The 16,414-nt window shown below is 43.9% G+C and overlaps 1 protein-coding gene across 1 annotated transcript; it reads left to right on the top strand.

The window, feature by feature from the left end:
• The first annotated feature begins 3,623 nt into the window (after positions 1-3,623).
• KRT6A (keratin 6A) lies at positions 3,624-9,162 on the top strand. The gene is made up of 9 exons (XM_008060381.1): positions 3,624-4,357; positions 5,234-5,448; positions 5,774-5,834; positions 5,992-6,087; positions 6,210-6,374; positions 6,873-6,998; positions 7,821-8,041; positions 8,248-8,282; positions 8,392-9,162. The coding sequence occupies exons 1-9, from the start codon at positions 3,833-3,835 to the stop codon at positions 8,631-8,633; spliced, it is 1,686 nt and encodes a 561-aa protein (XP_008058572.1). The 5' UTR covers positions 3,624-3,832; the 3' UTR covers positions 8,634-9,162.
• Positions 9,163-16,414: the final 7,252 nt, after the last annotated feature.

Genomic DNA, 16,414 nt, shown 5'->3' with positions numbered 1-16,414 from the left:
TGGGGAGGAGGCTGCTGTCACCCTAGTTACTCACACTGCTTGCTTGGGTTTCTCTCTCATGGTTGTCTGAACTATCACCCTTTGTTCTCATCTTATTATGAAGGTCGCGCCTTCCGCACCCAGCTCCACTGGGAAAACAGAACTCTCCTGGGTGTCGCCATGGAATGTGATCCTGGGTCACCAGGGAGATTTCATCTGAGAAGTCAATTGGGGGGGGCAAGGCTTGTGACCACGACTCTCTCCTGGGTGCTAAGGCAGAGGACAGAGGGGAGAGGGCCGAACTCTAGGGCAGGAAAGAAACAAAGCTCTGCCCAGGGCGGTAGTCCCAGTGGGCCGGCAAACACCGGGCACTTCCCACACCCAGAAAAGAGAGATGTGGAAAATCAACAGCAAATGAACCAAGTACAAACTCGACCCTTTATGGGTGACGTGTCAAGGAAGAAGCGGGAATCAGAAACGAACCTGGGAAAGGGGTAGAATGGGGTCCCATCTCTCCAATCCCCCCCGCTGCTGTCCCAGAAGCCCTCATTACCCCTCATGAGTCTTGCCAGGTGACCTCACTCTCTCAGTGCCACTGGAATTGGTTCCCAGAACGTTCCCTGGCAGGTGGTGATGCAGATTATTTTTAAAAAGCTCTTAATAACAGGGGGTGCCAAAAATGTATACACATTTTAAGAGCTGTTATCTATGTATTACTTTTTGAAGTGGAATTGAATTACGGTAGCAATGTGTAGTATGACTTTCATTCAACCATGCTTCTGCCATTTTCTCTGACTGTCCTGCCTGTAGCGTGGTGATGCTAACATTCATTTGATTAACACCACCTTTTGAGCAAACGTCATACTTAAAATGTGTCCGCATTTTTGGCACCCCCTGTATATATATTAGAGAATGTCTTATCAATCTACCAAAGAGGGGATACTTGTCAGGAAATTTAACACGATACTTCCCATTGCTGACATTGTCTGGTGCACATGCCTAACCTGGGACTGGATAAGATGTTGAAGTTAAACCATCCTCTGACAGGCTAAATGGTCAAGTGCAAGGTTCCCTGCTGCAATTAAATGACAGACTTCATTCAGGAATGAGTTCACCCTCACACCCCAAAAGATATAAAATCAGGACTATAAGAGGAACAGATGGGGTCACCTGTGCTGGTTGATGGCACCCCGTTCCTTTGCACACGGCTCAAAGGACAGCCTGAGATCCAGCAGAGACTGAGCCAGGAGCCTGACCAAGGAGGGGACAGCAGCCTGCTGGGATCCTGCCAAGGACTGGGATCCTGCCAAGGACTCGGATCCTTTCTCTAGACACGTTTCCTGCCAGCACTTGGACAGTATGCGACAACCCCTGGGCAGGGCTCTGTCGGCCTGTGTTTCTGCTCACATGGCTCCCTAGGTCCTTACTAATGTGGCACAAGCCTGAGATGTTGGTTTCATTTCTCTCGCTGTCCTCCCAACTGCTTCTCCCACACACACACTGCACCTGTGCTCCAGTTCTGGAAGCTTCACATAAGTCCCACATGCCAAAAGTCTTCATACTTTCCCATAATATCAGCTCATCTTCATTGAGAACTTAGCCAGCCACCATGCTAAGACCTTCACAGTAATTATCTCACTGAAGCCACACAAAAACACTCTGGGGTTGGCACTATCTTCCCCCCCAATTTACAGGGTGTAGAAACAAAGCACAAAGGGGTTAAGTGTCTGTATAACAAAACCCAGGAGCATGGTCAGGAGCCTGAGTACTCTGACTCCAGCGCCCATGCTCTTAACCAGGGATTGGAAAATGTTCTTTTGTTTTTTTTTGTTTAAAGGTGGGGTCTTGCTCTGTCACCCAGGCTAGAGTGCAGTGGTGTGATTATGGTTCACTGAAACCTCAATTTCCTGTGCTCAAGAGATCCTCCCACCTCAGCCACCTGAGGAGCTGGGACTATAGGTGAGTACCACCATGTTTGGCAATTTATTTTTATTTTTAAAATTTTTTTTAGAGACGGGTCTTGCTGTGTCAGGCTTTGCAGGTCTTGCAATCTCAACTCAGTTCTGCTCCTGTAGGGAGGAAGCAGTCACAGACATTGAACGTTGACAGACATAGGACACTGGGCTCATGCATGTTGCTCCCACCAGACTTGCCAACCCTTCCTACCCATCCTAGCATCATCCATGCCAAGCCTAAAGCCTCTCTCCCGAGAGAGCAGAGTGGGGCACAGCACATACCATAAGAAGGAAGACTTCATTCCCAGAACTGGGTGGAAGCACATTCTTGGTCAACCATTGTGCAACAGGGTGGAGGGAGAGGACTGCTTCCGTTGTCTTGAGAAGGTAACTCTTCCCTGCCAGACGCTGAGTTGGCACCTGCTTTGGGCAGGGAACACCCTGCCCTCCTGGGTGCTGAGCCCCTAAGATGTTGGAGAGATGGGACTGTTTTTAAAATAGTAACAAGAGCTTCCCTCGAGCTCATCTCAGTGTGAACGTTTGTCTTCATCCTGCGGTTACTCGTCTAACCACACGTTCTCGTGGAACGACATGCCTAGAATCGCTCTGGATTCTCCTCGTACATAGTACTTAAGGCTGGGACCGGAAAAAAAATGAAACTCCCCCACCTCTAAACCAAGCACTGCTCTGGTTGACAGCCTGGCCTCCCTTGGAGGGGATGTTTAGGGATTTGAGATTTCACAAATGCAGACTTGGAATTTACTTGTGACATCATCACACTTGTAAGGGCACATTTTTATGATTCACGGCTTCTATGTGCCCCTCCACTATGTGCCCATACACACCCCATAAGCTGTCTGATTCCTGAATCTTAAGAAATGTCAAAGCTTGTGGGAATAAAAATTCAGTAAACTCCTCAAGGACTTTTGTTCTCCTCATTTTGGATTCTTAAAGTGAAGCTCTAAGCAAAGTTTCCCAGACAGGAGGGAGAAGGGTATCTATGGATTGCACCTGGAAAGGCAGACTTACATGAGAATGAAATCAGTGGGATTGTGAACACTTGGAGGGAGCTGCCCCCATGGATAGACCCACCCTGCAGAAGACAGGTCTGGGATCATGAACCCTTAGAGGGAGCTGCCCCTATGGATAGACCCACTCTGCAGAAGACAGGTCTCTGGCAGAGAGCCCTGGGCAATGTCTGCTCCCATCCTCTCAGGGAAGTGCCAAGTGGACAACAGATCACACAGGACGCGAGCAAGTGTCACTCCTAGGGTGTAAAAACTCAACTTATCTGTTCCCCTTGCCTCACAAAGGAGAGATATAGCCCCGTTCCCATGCCCAGGCCACCAGAAGAACTGGTTGAAACTTGGTGGAAACCACACAGCAGGCCACTTCTTGCTCAGACCATGGGACAAATGCCTCAACGCCCGCAGGCAGAGTCCTACTAGGTGGCGAGGGTGGTGCTGGCGGAGCACAAGGCCCGTGTGGGAAGGGGGCACCCAGGGAGTGTCTGATGAGCAGAAGGAAGAGACAATAATCACAGATCAGCTCCTTGCCTCCTTTGTTTGAGGACGTGACTAACTCATGACTTCAGTGAATTTACATCCAGGCGCATTGTGCTGGGATCAAGTCAAGGCTGGAAGGCAGGAGAATTTCTTCATGACTCAAGGAAGGCAAAAAGCAATCTTCATATTTCTTACCTTTCTAGAAACTGGGAGTGATCTCACTGTTTGTAAAGCCCAGCCCTTCCCAATCTGCAAGCTCACCTTCCAACTCTGAGCCCAGCCCAGTCTCCCCACATATATAAACGACAGCCTGGAGCCCAGCTCACAGCTCTCTCCTGTTGCCTGTGCCCTCTAGCCACTCTGCTCTCTCCAGCACTCTCATCTCCTGCAACCATGTCCAGCAAATCCACCGTGAGGACCCACAGCAGCAGCCGCCGGGGCTTCAGTGCCGGCTCGGCCAGGCTCCCTGGGGTCAGCCGCTCTGGCTTCAGCAGCGTGTCCATGTCCCGCTCCCGGGGCAGCGGCCTGGGTGGCGTGTGTGGGGGAGCTGGCTTCGGCAGCCGGAGCCTTTATGGCCTGGGGAGCTCCCAGAGGATCTCCATCGGAGGAGGCAGCTGTGCCGTCGGTGGCGGATATGGTGGCAGAGTGGGCAGCGGCTTTGGCCTTGGAGGTGGATTTGGCTTCGGCGGTGGAGCCGGTGCTGGCTTTGGACTCGGTGGTGGAGCTGGCTTTGCCGGCGGCTACGGGGGCCCTGGCTTCCCCGTGTGCCCCCCCGGAGGCATCCAAGAGGTCACCGTCAACCAGAGTCTCCTCACCCCTCTGAACCTGCAAATCGACCCCACCATCCAGCGGGTGCGGACTGAGGAGCGCGAGCAGATCAAGACCCTCAACAACAAGTTCGCCTCCTTCATCGACAAGGTGAGCCAGGACCTCCACAGGTACCTTGAGTCCCCAGACCAGAGAAGCAGCAGCCTTCTATGCAGAGCCAGGAGGGAGGGAGAAGGGGACGTAGACTAGCTCTCCACGAGGACACCTGATGGCTCTGTGTAGACACGGGCAGCTGGTGATGGACACATGTAAACACGGAATCTCTTATGTGTCCCTCAATCCTGCCCAGAAGGAGCTGTGAGTTTGATAACCTGGAGTCACAGAATAGGCCATGGGAGAGTGGGATGGGCTAAATGTTTCCTCTGAAGTGCTTAAGTGATTACAAAGAAAATGCCAGTGGTATGCTGACTAGTAAATTACTCTCTGGGATCTGGGTAAAAGGAAAAACTTTAGAGAAATAAAAGAATAGGATATTCTGGGAAGATTAGAGACAAAGACATAGAAACATGTTACAATATATAGAAATGCAAATTTATACAAGAAACATGAAGTGTTTATAAAATTAGAATACTATAGTATTAAATTTAATTATGAGGTAATATTTAACATCCCTTTTAACTGAGGTCCTATTAATCATAAAAGCTTTGTATATTGGGTAAATACTATCCTTACAATAGATTTGAGACTATGCTTGGAAAAAGAGGGAGGAAAAATGTTAAGTCACTGATATGCTCAACTTAGAGGGAAGGACACCTCCATGGTCTGGGGGGAATTCTCCAGCTAGACCTGTGGGGTACAAAGGGGAAAAGATTTGGGGGAGCAGAGCCCAGCCACAGCCTCTGCACATGCACTGTACCAGCTCAGCTAGGAACTAGCACCTCCCAGACCTGCTAGGAAACCTGGTAACACACATACGCCTTTCTTCCTTCTATCAGTTGGCCAATGACCATCTTGTCTCCCCCCCAGGTATGCTTCCTGGAGCAGCAGAACAAGGTCCTGGACACCAAGTGGACCCTGCTGCAGGAGCAGGGCACCAAGACCGTGAGGCAGAGCCTGGAACCTTTGTTCGAGCAGTACATCAACAACCTCAGGAGACAGCTGGACAGCATCCTCGGGGAGAGAGGCCGCCTGGATACCGAGCTCAGAGCCATGCAGGACACAGTGGAGGACTTCAAGAACAAGTGAGTTAGAGGGGAGAATGGGCTCAGTTTCCTGAAGAACACATGTCAAGACTTGTGAATGACTAGGTCCACACGTGGTCATGGAAATGAAAATCACAAATAATTGCCTAGGACTAAACTTGCAGAAACATAGCAGGGCCAGAAGGTGTTTGGAGATTAAAGAGGCAAAAAACTTAGTGGCAACAGAAATTGTCTTTTAGTCCTTCTGTGGCAGGAAAGATAGATTAGGATATATTCCTTTCATGGAAAGTATAGGATTCCAGACTGCTTTTGTGGTTCCTCCTGCACACTCGCTCTATTGTGTCTTACACCTTTCTTCTTGCAGATATGAGGATGAAATCAACAAGCGCACAGCAGCCGAGAATGAATTTGTGACTCTGAAGAAGGTGAGCAGATTAAGCCAGGGGTCAAGTTTGTGTGCTGAAGGAAATCCATGATTGTTTCCCTGCTCCCAAGTGAGAGGACAATTGGTGGGGAGTCTAAAAGCTGAGTAGATTGGGAAGGAGGGCTCAGCTGACTCCAAGGTGTCGGCTCTTTTTCCAGGACGTGGATGCTGCCTACATGAATAAGGTTGAACTGCAAGCCAAGGCAGACTCTCTGACAGATGAGATCAACTTCCTGAGAGCCTTCTACGACGCTGTAAGCATCTCCAGCCTCCTTGTACTGACTCTGAGGGGGCTTGCCAAGGGGGAAGATCCTGGTGTTGGGCACCTCTGCAAACATCACAGGACAAGATGGTCTTATGATGTTCTGTTCTACAGGAGCTGTCCCAGATGCAAACCCACATCTCAGACACCTCCGTGGTGCTCTCCATGGACAATAACCGTAGCCTGGACCTGGACAGCATCATCGCCGAGGTCAAATCCCAATATGAGGCGATTGCTCAGAGGAGCCGGGATGAGGCTGAGTCCTGGTACCAGACCAAGGTGAGTAGGGAGTTGGTAGCTGCTGAGGAGTACCTGAGTCCCACCCTGAATGTGAGGAGGCTACAGATTTCATTGGGGAAGTCTACTGAAGGGAAGCTGGGATCCTCTCACAGGATATTCACACTGTACCGCTAGAGTAGACATATGTAGAAATGATGCCTAGGCCTAGGAAGCAAAATAATCCAATGTAAAGGAAAGTAACCATAGAAAAGGACCTAGCAAACTTTTGTTTTATCTACAGCCTGAATCCTGGTTCTAAGAAATCATATAGAACATTGTCAGTCCCTAAGGGAACTAGACACTCAGTGGTCCCATAGTAAGGATGGTCTATGACTTGGTTGTTTAGTATTCAATAATCATGTAACATCAACATTTCCTCAAATTTCTTGAGGAGAAGCCGTTGGGTCAAGCGTATTCTGTGCCAGATTCAGAAGTGAGCGTCCTCATCCACATGTCAATACCCATAGATATTGTTTCTTTCTCTCCCGCCAACTACAGTACGAGGAGCTGCAGGTCACAGCAGGCAGACATGGGGACGACCTGCGCAACACCAAGCAGGAGATTGCAGAGATCAACCGCATGATCCAGAGGCTGAGATCTGAGATCGACCACGTCAAGAAGCAGGTACAGTGGAGGGCAGTGGTGAAGCAGAGCATTGTCTCCTTGCTAGGCCATCAGGCATGCATCAACAAGCATTTGAAAAAATTCCCAGGAACTAAGGGAAGAGCAGAGAGAGGAGGGTACTCAGTGCCTAGGAGACATGGATCCAACCTAGGGCATGATGCAAGCCACATGGACAGAACCAATCGTATTAGCTCAGAGTTGTAAAAATAGAGGCATTGGATGGGTTTCCCTTAGAAGACTGAGTGACTTGTGAATTGAAAGGAGCAAGTTCTGAAAGATAAAGGTAGGCAAGAACCGTAAGGAATAGTGATGCAAATTTGTTCAAGATTCATGGTTAAACAGAGAGTGGAAGATGGGCCAAAGACAAAGAGTAAGTGAGAGATTCAGGCAGGAGGAAGCAAGGTCTCAACAATCTCATGTCAAAAGTCATCACCTCACTTAAAGATGGCCATCATTTTACATTTGTGAGTGTGACATTCACATGAGGTCATCATAAACTGTCGTGATTTGACAATGAAGACAACACTCTAAACAAACAATTTTTCCCAGTGTCCCTTGATCTTACATCCACTGTAGTGTCTCCCATTAGTAAACAACTACATTTTCATGCAGGTGATTAACAAAAAGAGTGAAGAGATTTGTTAAATGAACCAGACTAGATGAAAACTGCAGAATGGAAAAACACTGGCAGGAAGAATTAGAACTCACTCACCATTCACTTTGGGCTCCAGGAATTTTCCACACTGGGACAGAAAAAGAACCAAGGCTGGTCTCCTCTGGAGAACCAGAATACAAGTTCATTCTATTGCTTTCCCCGGCTAGTGCGCCAACCTGCAGGCCGCCATCGCCGATGCTGAGCAGCGCGGGGAGATGGCCCTCAAGGATGCCAAGGGCAAGCTGGAAGGGCTGGAGGACGCCCTGCAGAAGGCCAAGCAGGACATGGCACGGCTGCTGAAGGACTACCAGGAGCTGATGAACGTCAAGCTGGCCCTGGACGTGGAGATCGCCACCTACCGCAAGCTGCTGGAGGGCGAGGAGTGCAGGTGGGTCACTGACACGACCTCATCACACACCCCAGTCCATCTTCAAGGTGTCTGGCCCCAAGCACAGCCTCAAAGTACACTAGCCAAGACCACCATTGCTCTCTTTGGAAAATGACTGAAAGAGCAGTTTCCCGTGGGCCCTTCCCCACGCGGATCCAGGGAATGACTCCCTGAGGTCTCACGCTCCCTGTGTTCCTCTCCCGCAGGCTGAACGGCGAAGGCGTTGGACCAGTCAACATCTGTAAGTACCTTTGCTTGCCTTCCTCCCCTGTCCTCAAACTCTTCTGACTGGGCTCAGGCTGACAGTATGAACTCACCATGTCTTGTGTCCTGTCCCCTCCCCTCCACAGCCGTGACGCAGTCCACCATCTCCAGTGGCTATGGTGGCTCCAGTGGTGTCAGCGGTGGCTTAGGCCTGGGCGGAGGCAGCGGCTATTCCCACAGCGGTGGCTACTCCTATGGAAGTGGTCAGGGGCTCGGAGGTGGCTTCAGTTCCAGCAGTGGCAGAGGCATGGGCGGTGGCCTCAGCTCCATGGGAGGTAGCATCAAATACACCACCACCTCCTCCAGCAGGAAGAGCTACAAGCACTGAAGCCCTGACGCCAGCTCTTGGGTCCCACAGTCCTCAGGCCATTCTCTGGCCTCAGAGTGTCCCCCATGGTTGCTTGTCCTCTCCTGGCCTCTGGTCTCTCCCGTTCTCTGAGTTGGAGCTGAGCATGCCGGGGACCCTCCCTTCTCCTCTCTGCCTCTTTTTGTCCCCCTGAGCCTAACCCCTTGTTTACCACCAAAAGGTCAAATACTCTGATTTTACATCATAGTGTATCACCACTGGGGCTTCACTTTGTTACTAATTTATTAACCTCTTGCCTCCAAAGTTCTATCTTTGAGGTTGAGCATTACAAGAAAATTATCTCTGCCCCTTTCATTACAGAAAACTCTGCCTGGGGCTTATTTCAAAACAGCTTCCATATAATATCATTTGGTCTTCCAATTTCCCACCTTTTAATTCTTGTGACCCTTCCTTGCAGTGTCAATGGAGACACAAGTGATCAGCCCTAATGTCTAGAGTCTGTATCCCTATGATGTTTTCTTTGCTCTTTGCTCTCCTTTTAATTGTCAAATAAAGCAGATCTATAAAATAATGCATTGTTTCATTTTGCCTTGCTTTGGTGCCAAAGGTTCTTAACCTCTTTCATCTGACAAATGGCTGATCTTTTTTAGCTGTTTGTTTGTTTTTTTGAGTTGGAGTCTCACTTTATCACCCAGGCTGGGGTGTAGTGGCACACTTACAGCCACCCCCAGCATCGACCTGCTGGGCCCAGAGATCATTCCTCCTCAGCTTTCCAAGTAGCTGGAAATACAGGTGCACGCTACCACACCCGGTTAATTTTTTATTTATTGTAGAGACAAGGTCTCGCCAAGTTGCCTGGGCTGGTATCGAATCCGTGGGCTCAGGCAATCCACTTGACTCGGCCCCCCAAGTGCTAGGATTATAGGCTGAGCCACGGAGCCTGGCCAACTGTTCTTTTTTAGGAGATAATCCATTCCCCATAGACATAACTCCCCTCTTTTTAGAGGTTCGGCACACTGCAGATTGGCATCTTGACTGTCAGGGTCTCTTCTCAGATTAAATTCCTTCTAAATTTTCAGCAAGTGGAGTGGGAGCAATCTGGTCCATCATCATGGCATACTGTTGTAACTGCCCATTACAGAAACGGGTAGTCCAGTCCCTTTGACACGGTCTCTAAGATTAGTTCTCCTCCTATGACAGAGTTCAGCTTAAATGCCCGGTTGGAGGAACATATTCTTGGCCAATGAAATCAAAAGTCATTTGCCACGAGAATCAGATATTTGATTAATAACTGGAATTGTGTTCATGACCCAGAAACTTGCTCAACAGCATGCATCAAGGGCAATTAAAGTGTGCATATGCCTGAGCAGTAATTATATTTCCAGGAATGTATCCTGAGGAGATAGTACAAATGCCAGATGTGTGTCACAGCAATCTTCATAACAAGGAGCAATTGGAAACATTCAAGCTGGTCAAATTAAGGGTCCAAAACTCAGATGCTTACTTCTTGAAGTGTGAAAACAACAGAAGAAGAATGTTCCCTCCTTTCTACACCCTAAGCCTCACAAGGAGATTCAAAGAAACCGTGTTGCTTGGAAGAGATGGTCCCTTTCCTCTCTCTGTGAACTGTTCTGGTTTAATTTCCATGAATGAGTAAGGAGAAACTTGGGATAAAGTTGATCCGTTGACTTGTACTGTCGTAGGGTCACTTCAGTCTCCACTGCTCCCATGAGGGGCAATTATCTTCCTAACTCTTGGATCCTCATATCACTGAAGACTTTTTTTTTGGATCGTTTTGGTGTTTCTGGATTCTGCTGTATCAGTATCCAATTGTATTCATCTCTGGCTGTTCTCCCAGCAACACTGAAAGCTTCTCACATGGGCATTCCTCACTTTCTGCCTAGAGCTTTCTTGGCAGCAAGAAGGGGAAGACTGATTTCCTAAATCTAAGCACACTTACCACAAATATATGTACCCATGAGAAATAATTAAAAAGAAAATAATTGACAAAGAATAATTATCTAGTCTATAGCAATACACACAAAGGGGGTTTAAAATAGTCTATGTGGATTTAAATAACAGTAAAATCTTATGATACATGAGCATTAAAATAGAGTAAAGGACTATTACAAACAACTCTGTCAAACATCTGATAACCTAATTTGAGGAGAATTGATAATAACTTTTTTTTAAAGTTTCAGTAGAATTCAGCAGTAAAGCCATCCAGTCTTGGATTTTCTTTGTTGGAAGAGGTTTTATTACCGATTCAATCGTGTTCCTTGTTATTGATCTGCTCATGTTTTCAATTTCTTCTTGATTCAATCTTGGTATGTTGTATGTGTGCAGGAATTTATCCATTTTCTGTAGGTTTTTCCATTGAATATTGTGTCGTTATTCATATCAGTCTCTAATGATCCTTTGTATTTCTGTATTGTGACATCCCCTTTTTCATTTCTGACTTTATTTATTTGGGTCTTCTCTCTCTCTCTTTTTTTTTTATTAGTATAGCTACTGGTTTGTCAATTTTATCTTTTCAAAAATGAACTTTTTGTTTTGTTGACATTTTGTCATTTTTTAGTCTCAATTGTGTTTATTTCTGCTCTGATTTGTATTATTTCTTTCATTCTACTCATCTCAGGTTCTTATTTTCTAGTTCCTTGAGGTGCATTGTTAGGTTTTTTGTTTGAGATCTTTCTAGTTTTTTGATGTAGGCATTCTTTTTTTTTTTCTGTAAATTTACCTCTATAACAGTTCTTCTCAAACTAATCTTTAAAAAAATCAAAGCAAGGGAATTCTTCCTAACTTACTCTATGAAGGCAGCAAAACCCTGACACCTGATACCAAAACCAGATAAGGAATATCTATAAAGTCCAATAACTATAGGCCAATAACCCTGATAAAACATTCTCAACAAAATACCAGCAAACCAAATGCATCAACACATCAAAAAGATAGCGCACCATGATCAAGTGAGATTTATCCTAGACTCCCACCTCTCACTCTATATAAAAATCAACTCAGAATGGATCAAAGGCTGGGCTCGGTGTCTCAGCCTGTAATCCCGTGCCTTTGGGAGGTTGAGGTGAGTGGATTGCCTGAGCCCGTGGGCTCGAGACCCACCTGGGCAGCGAGACCTCATCTCTACAATAAATCAAAAAATCATCCAGGCGTGGTAGTGCATGCCTGTAATTCCAGCTACTTGGAAGGCTGAGGCGGAAGGATCACTGGAGCCCAGCAGGTCGAGGCTGCGGTGGCCGGGAGCGGCCACTGCACTCCAGTCTGGGCGACCGAGTGAGACTCCAACTCAAAAAAAAAAAAAATGGATCAAAGATCTAAATATAAGACCTGAAATACCAAAACTACTAGAAGAAAGCAATAGGAGACTTTGGTTTGGGAAAATATTTTATGAATAAGACCTCAAAAGCACAGGCAATACAGGCAGAAATAAACAAATGCAAATCAGGCTGAGTGTGGTGGCTCACACTTGCGATCTCAGCACTTTGGGAGGCCAAGGAGAGAAGATTGCTGGAGCCCAGGAGTCCTGGGCCAGTCTAGACAACACAGCAAGACTTCAGCTCTACAAAAATAAAAAAGTTAGCTAGGTGTGGTAGCATGCCAAGTCCCAGGTACTTGAGAGGCTGTAGTATTACCTAAACCCTGGATGTCAAGGCTGCAGTGGACTGTGATTGTGCCATTGCACTAAGTCTGGGTGACAGAGTGAGACCCCAATTCAAAATAGAAAGAGAGATAAAGATAATCAATAAATTTCATATATCATATCAATAGAATGAAAAGCAAAAATAGTATGACCATCTCAATAAGTGTAGAAAAATGTTTTAATAAAATTCAACATCCCTTTATGATAAAAACTCTTAATAAATTATGTATAGAAGAAAATTACTTCAACATAATAAAAGCCATATATGATAAACCCACAGCTAACAAATTACTGAGTGGGGAAACACTGGACAGTTTTTCTGTAAGAACTAGAACAAGACAAAGATTTCCACTTCACCACTCTCATTCAACATAGCACTGGATGTCCTAGCCAGAACCATCAGGTAAGAGAAATAAATAGAGGACATCCAAACTAGAAAGGAGAAAATAAAATTGTCCCTGCTTGCTGACAACATGATCTTAGATATAGAAAAACCTAAAGGCTAACAACAACAACAACAACAACAACAAACCAAAAAAACTCTCAGAACTGATCAATAAATTCAGTTGCAGAAATAAAACTAATTTTTAAAAATCAGTAGGGCAATCCCTTTAAGGCTCCTCCCACTGTGGGAGCTTTTCTGTCCTCTCAATAAATCCTGCTTTCTAAAAATAAAACAAATAAATACAAATAACAGTAGCATTTCTATACACAAAGAACTATCTGGAAAAAAAAATCAAGTAAGTAGTCCTATTTACAATAACTACAAAAAAATAAAACCTTAGAAATAAATTTAACCAAGGAGGTGCAAGAACTTTACAAGAAAAACTACTAAACACTGACGAAAGAAATGGACGACTCTACAAACACATGGAAAGACATCCCATGTTCATGGATCTGAAGAATTGATATTGCTAAAGTGACTATACCCCCACAAAGCAATCTGCAGATTCAATGCAATCCCTATCAAAATGCCAAAAACGTTCTTCACAGAAATAGAAAAAAAATCCTAAAATTTGTATAGAACAACAAAAGACTCTGAATAACCAAAGAAACCCTGAACAAAAAGAACAAACCTGGAGGCATCACACTACTTGACTTCAAATTATACTACAAAGCAGTAATAACCAAACCAGCATGGTACTAGTATAAAAATAGATACATGGACCAAAGGAACAGACTAGAGAACACAGAAACTAATTAACATATCTACAGACAACTGATTTTTGGCAAAGATGCCAGGAGCACTCACTGGGGAAAGTACAACCTCTTTAATAAATCATGCTGAGAAAACTGAGTATTTACATGCAAAAGAATGAAACTAGACTCCCACCTCTCACTCTATATAAGAATCAACTGAAAATGAATCAAAGATCTAAATATAAGACCTGAAACACCAAAACTACTAGAAGAAAGCAATAGGAGACTTTGGTTTTTGAAAATATTTTATGAATAAGACCTCAAAAGCACAGGCAATACAGGCAGAAATAAACAAATGAGATAATATCAAATTTAAAAATCTTCTGCACAGCAAAGGAAATAATCAACAAAGTGAAACAACAACCTACAGAACAGGAAAAAATATTTGTCAACTACCTATCTGATTGGGATTAATATCCAGAGTATACAAGACACTGAAACATCTCAACAGCAAAACAGTTTTAAAATCCAGTTTTAAAGTGGGCAAATAAATGATCTGAGAAAACATTTGTCAAAAGAAGACTTGCAAAACGGCAAACAAATATATGAAAAAATGCTCTGCATTACTAATCATCAAGAAAATGCAAATCAAAACCAATGAGGTATCATCTCACCTCAGTTAGGATGGCTATTATAAAAAAGATTAAAAAACAATAAATGCAGTCCTCTTCTGATGGACAGCATGGTTGAATCCAGGCTCTTGCTATTGTGAACAATGCTGCAATAAACATACGTGTGCAGGTTGTACCCCACCACAATATCAAAATAAAAAATATCGATATATTAAAAAAACAAACAAACAAAAAAATCCCACAACAATAAATGCTAGTGAGGATGCAGAGAAGGAATTTTTATATGCTGTTAGAGGGAATGTTAACTAGTACAGTTCTATGGCATTTCCTCACAAAACTACAAGTACATGATATGACAATCTCACTATTGAGAATTTATCCAAAGGAAAGAAAATCATTGTATCAAAGAGACATCTGCATTCCCAAGTTTATTGCAGCACAATTCACAATAGCCAGATATAGACTCTTCCTAGGTGTCTAACAACAAATGAGTGGTTAAATAAAATGTGATATAGATATACACGATGGAATACCACTCAGCCATTAAAAAAGAATGAAATCCTGTAATTTGCAGCAACATGGAATCACAGATGGAACTGCAGAACATTGTGTTAAGTGAAATAATCCAGGAACAGAAAGTTAAACATCACATGTTCTCACTTATATGTAGATGAAAAAAAAAATGAAAACCCAACTCATAAAAGCAAAAAGTATGAAAGAAGAGCAGAGGTTACTAGAGGCTAGGAAGGGAATGGAGTAGGAAATTATAGCAAGAGACTTATTAACGGGGCACAAAATTGCAGCTAGATAGGAGGAATAAATTCTGTGTTGTGTACTACCACAGGATGAAGAGTTAACAATAATAATAGATTATTTAAAATAGTTGGAAGGAGGATATTGAAAGTTCCCAACATAAATAAATGGTACATGTTTGAGATGCTGGATATACTCATTACCCTTCCTAAATTTATTTGTATAGAAACATCACTATGTGTACCCCATGAATACGGAGGGCACCAAAAAAATGTATGCACATTTTAAGAGATGTTATCTATGTGTTACTTTTCAAAGTTGAATTACGTTATGGTAGCAATGTGTAATAGGACATTTGATCAACCGTGCTTCCACCATTTACTTTGACCGTCCTGCCTGTTGCATGGTGATGCCAGCATTCATTTGATTAATACCATCTTTTGAGTTAATGCCATACTTAAAATGTATGTACATTTTTTGGCATCCCCTGTATATACAATTAGTATTTACCAATTAAAAAAATAAAATGTAAAAAGCCTAAAAGATAAAAAATTGATAACTCAGATTAAATGAGCCAAAGCATGAAGAAGCAAAATATGAAACTCCTTATGAAGATAAACAGATAATCAGGATATTCACATCCCTATTAGATAAACTGAAGCAATAATATATATTGATATATTAAAGGAAAGCACTGAGCTAAATAGTTTATTGACTAATTCTACAGACATTAAAAAATGAAATGGCTCCAATATTCTACAATCTTGTCCAGAAAATGGAGACACAGAAAGCATTTCTTCACTCATGCTCTGAAGGCCAGTATTACATTGATATCAAAACTACATGAAGACAAGAAAGAAAAACTACAGACCAATACCTCTTATGAACATAGACACAAAAATGCTCGACAAAATATTACCAGATATCAAGAATTATACACCATGGACAAGTGTGAGATATTCTAGATATGCAATGCTAGTTAAACATTCAGAATCAATTAATAGAATCCACCATAACACAGGACTAAAGAAGGAAAATTGAACCCAGCAGGCCGAGGCCGCGGCGACTGTGAGTGAGCCACTGCACTCCAGCCAGGGTGACAGAGTGAGATCAACTTAAAAAAAAAGAAAGAAAGAAAATTGAAAGATTATAACAATTGATACAAAAAAGATATATGGCATAATCCAATAGCCATTCATGTTTTCTTAAAAAAAAAAACTCTCAGAAAATAGGGAATGGGGGCAAGTTCCTAAACTTGATAAAGAATGCTAGAAAAATCCTATAGCTAACATCATACTTAATTGTGAGAGACTGGACCCTTGCCCCTAAGACTGAAACTAAGGCAAGCATGTCCTCTCTCTACTGTTATTCACATTGTACTGGAAGTCTAGCTACACAATAAGATAAGAAAAATAATGGAATTCATACAGATTAAAAAATGAAAAAGTAAAACTGTCTTTATCTTCATATGATATTATGGCCTGTGTAGAAAATCCCAGAGAATCTATCAAAAACCTCTTGGAAGTAATAAACAAATACAGCAAAATTGCAGGATACCAGGTGAAACAGTTTGAATGTTTGTCCTCTCCAAATCTCATGTTGGAATATGACCCCAGTGT

Source organism: Carlito syrichta, unplaced genomic scaffold, assembly GCF_000164805.1.
Source record: "Carlito syrichta isolate Samal-C Ts95f unplaced genomic scaffold, Tarsius_syrichta-2.0.1 Scaffold304602, whole genome shotgun sequence".
Lineage (NCBI taxonomy): Eukaryota > Metazoa > Chordata > Mammalia > Primates > Tarsiidae > Carlito > Carlito syrichta.
The sequence above is the reverse complement of the archived record's forward strand: the minus strand, read 5'-3'. Positions and strand labels throughout refer to the sequence as shown.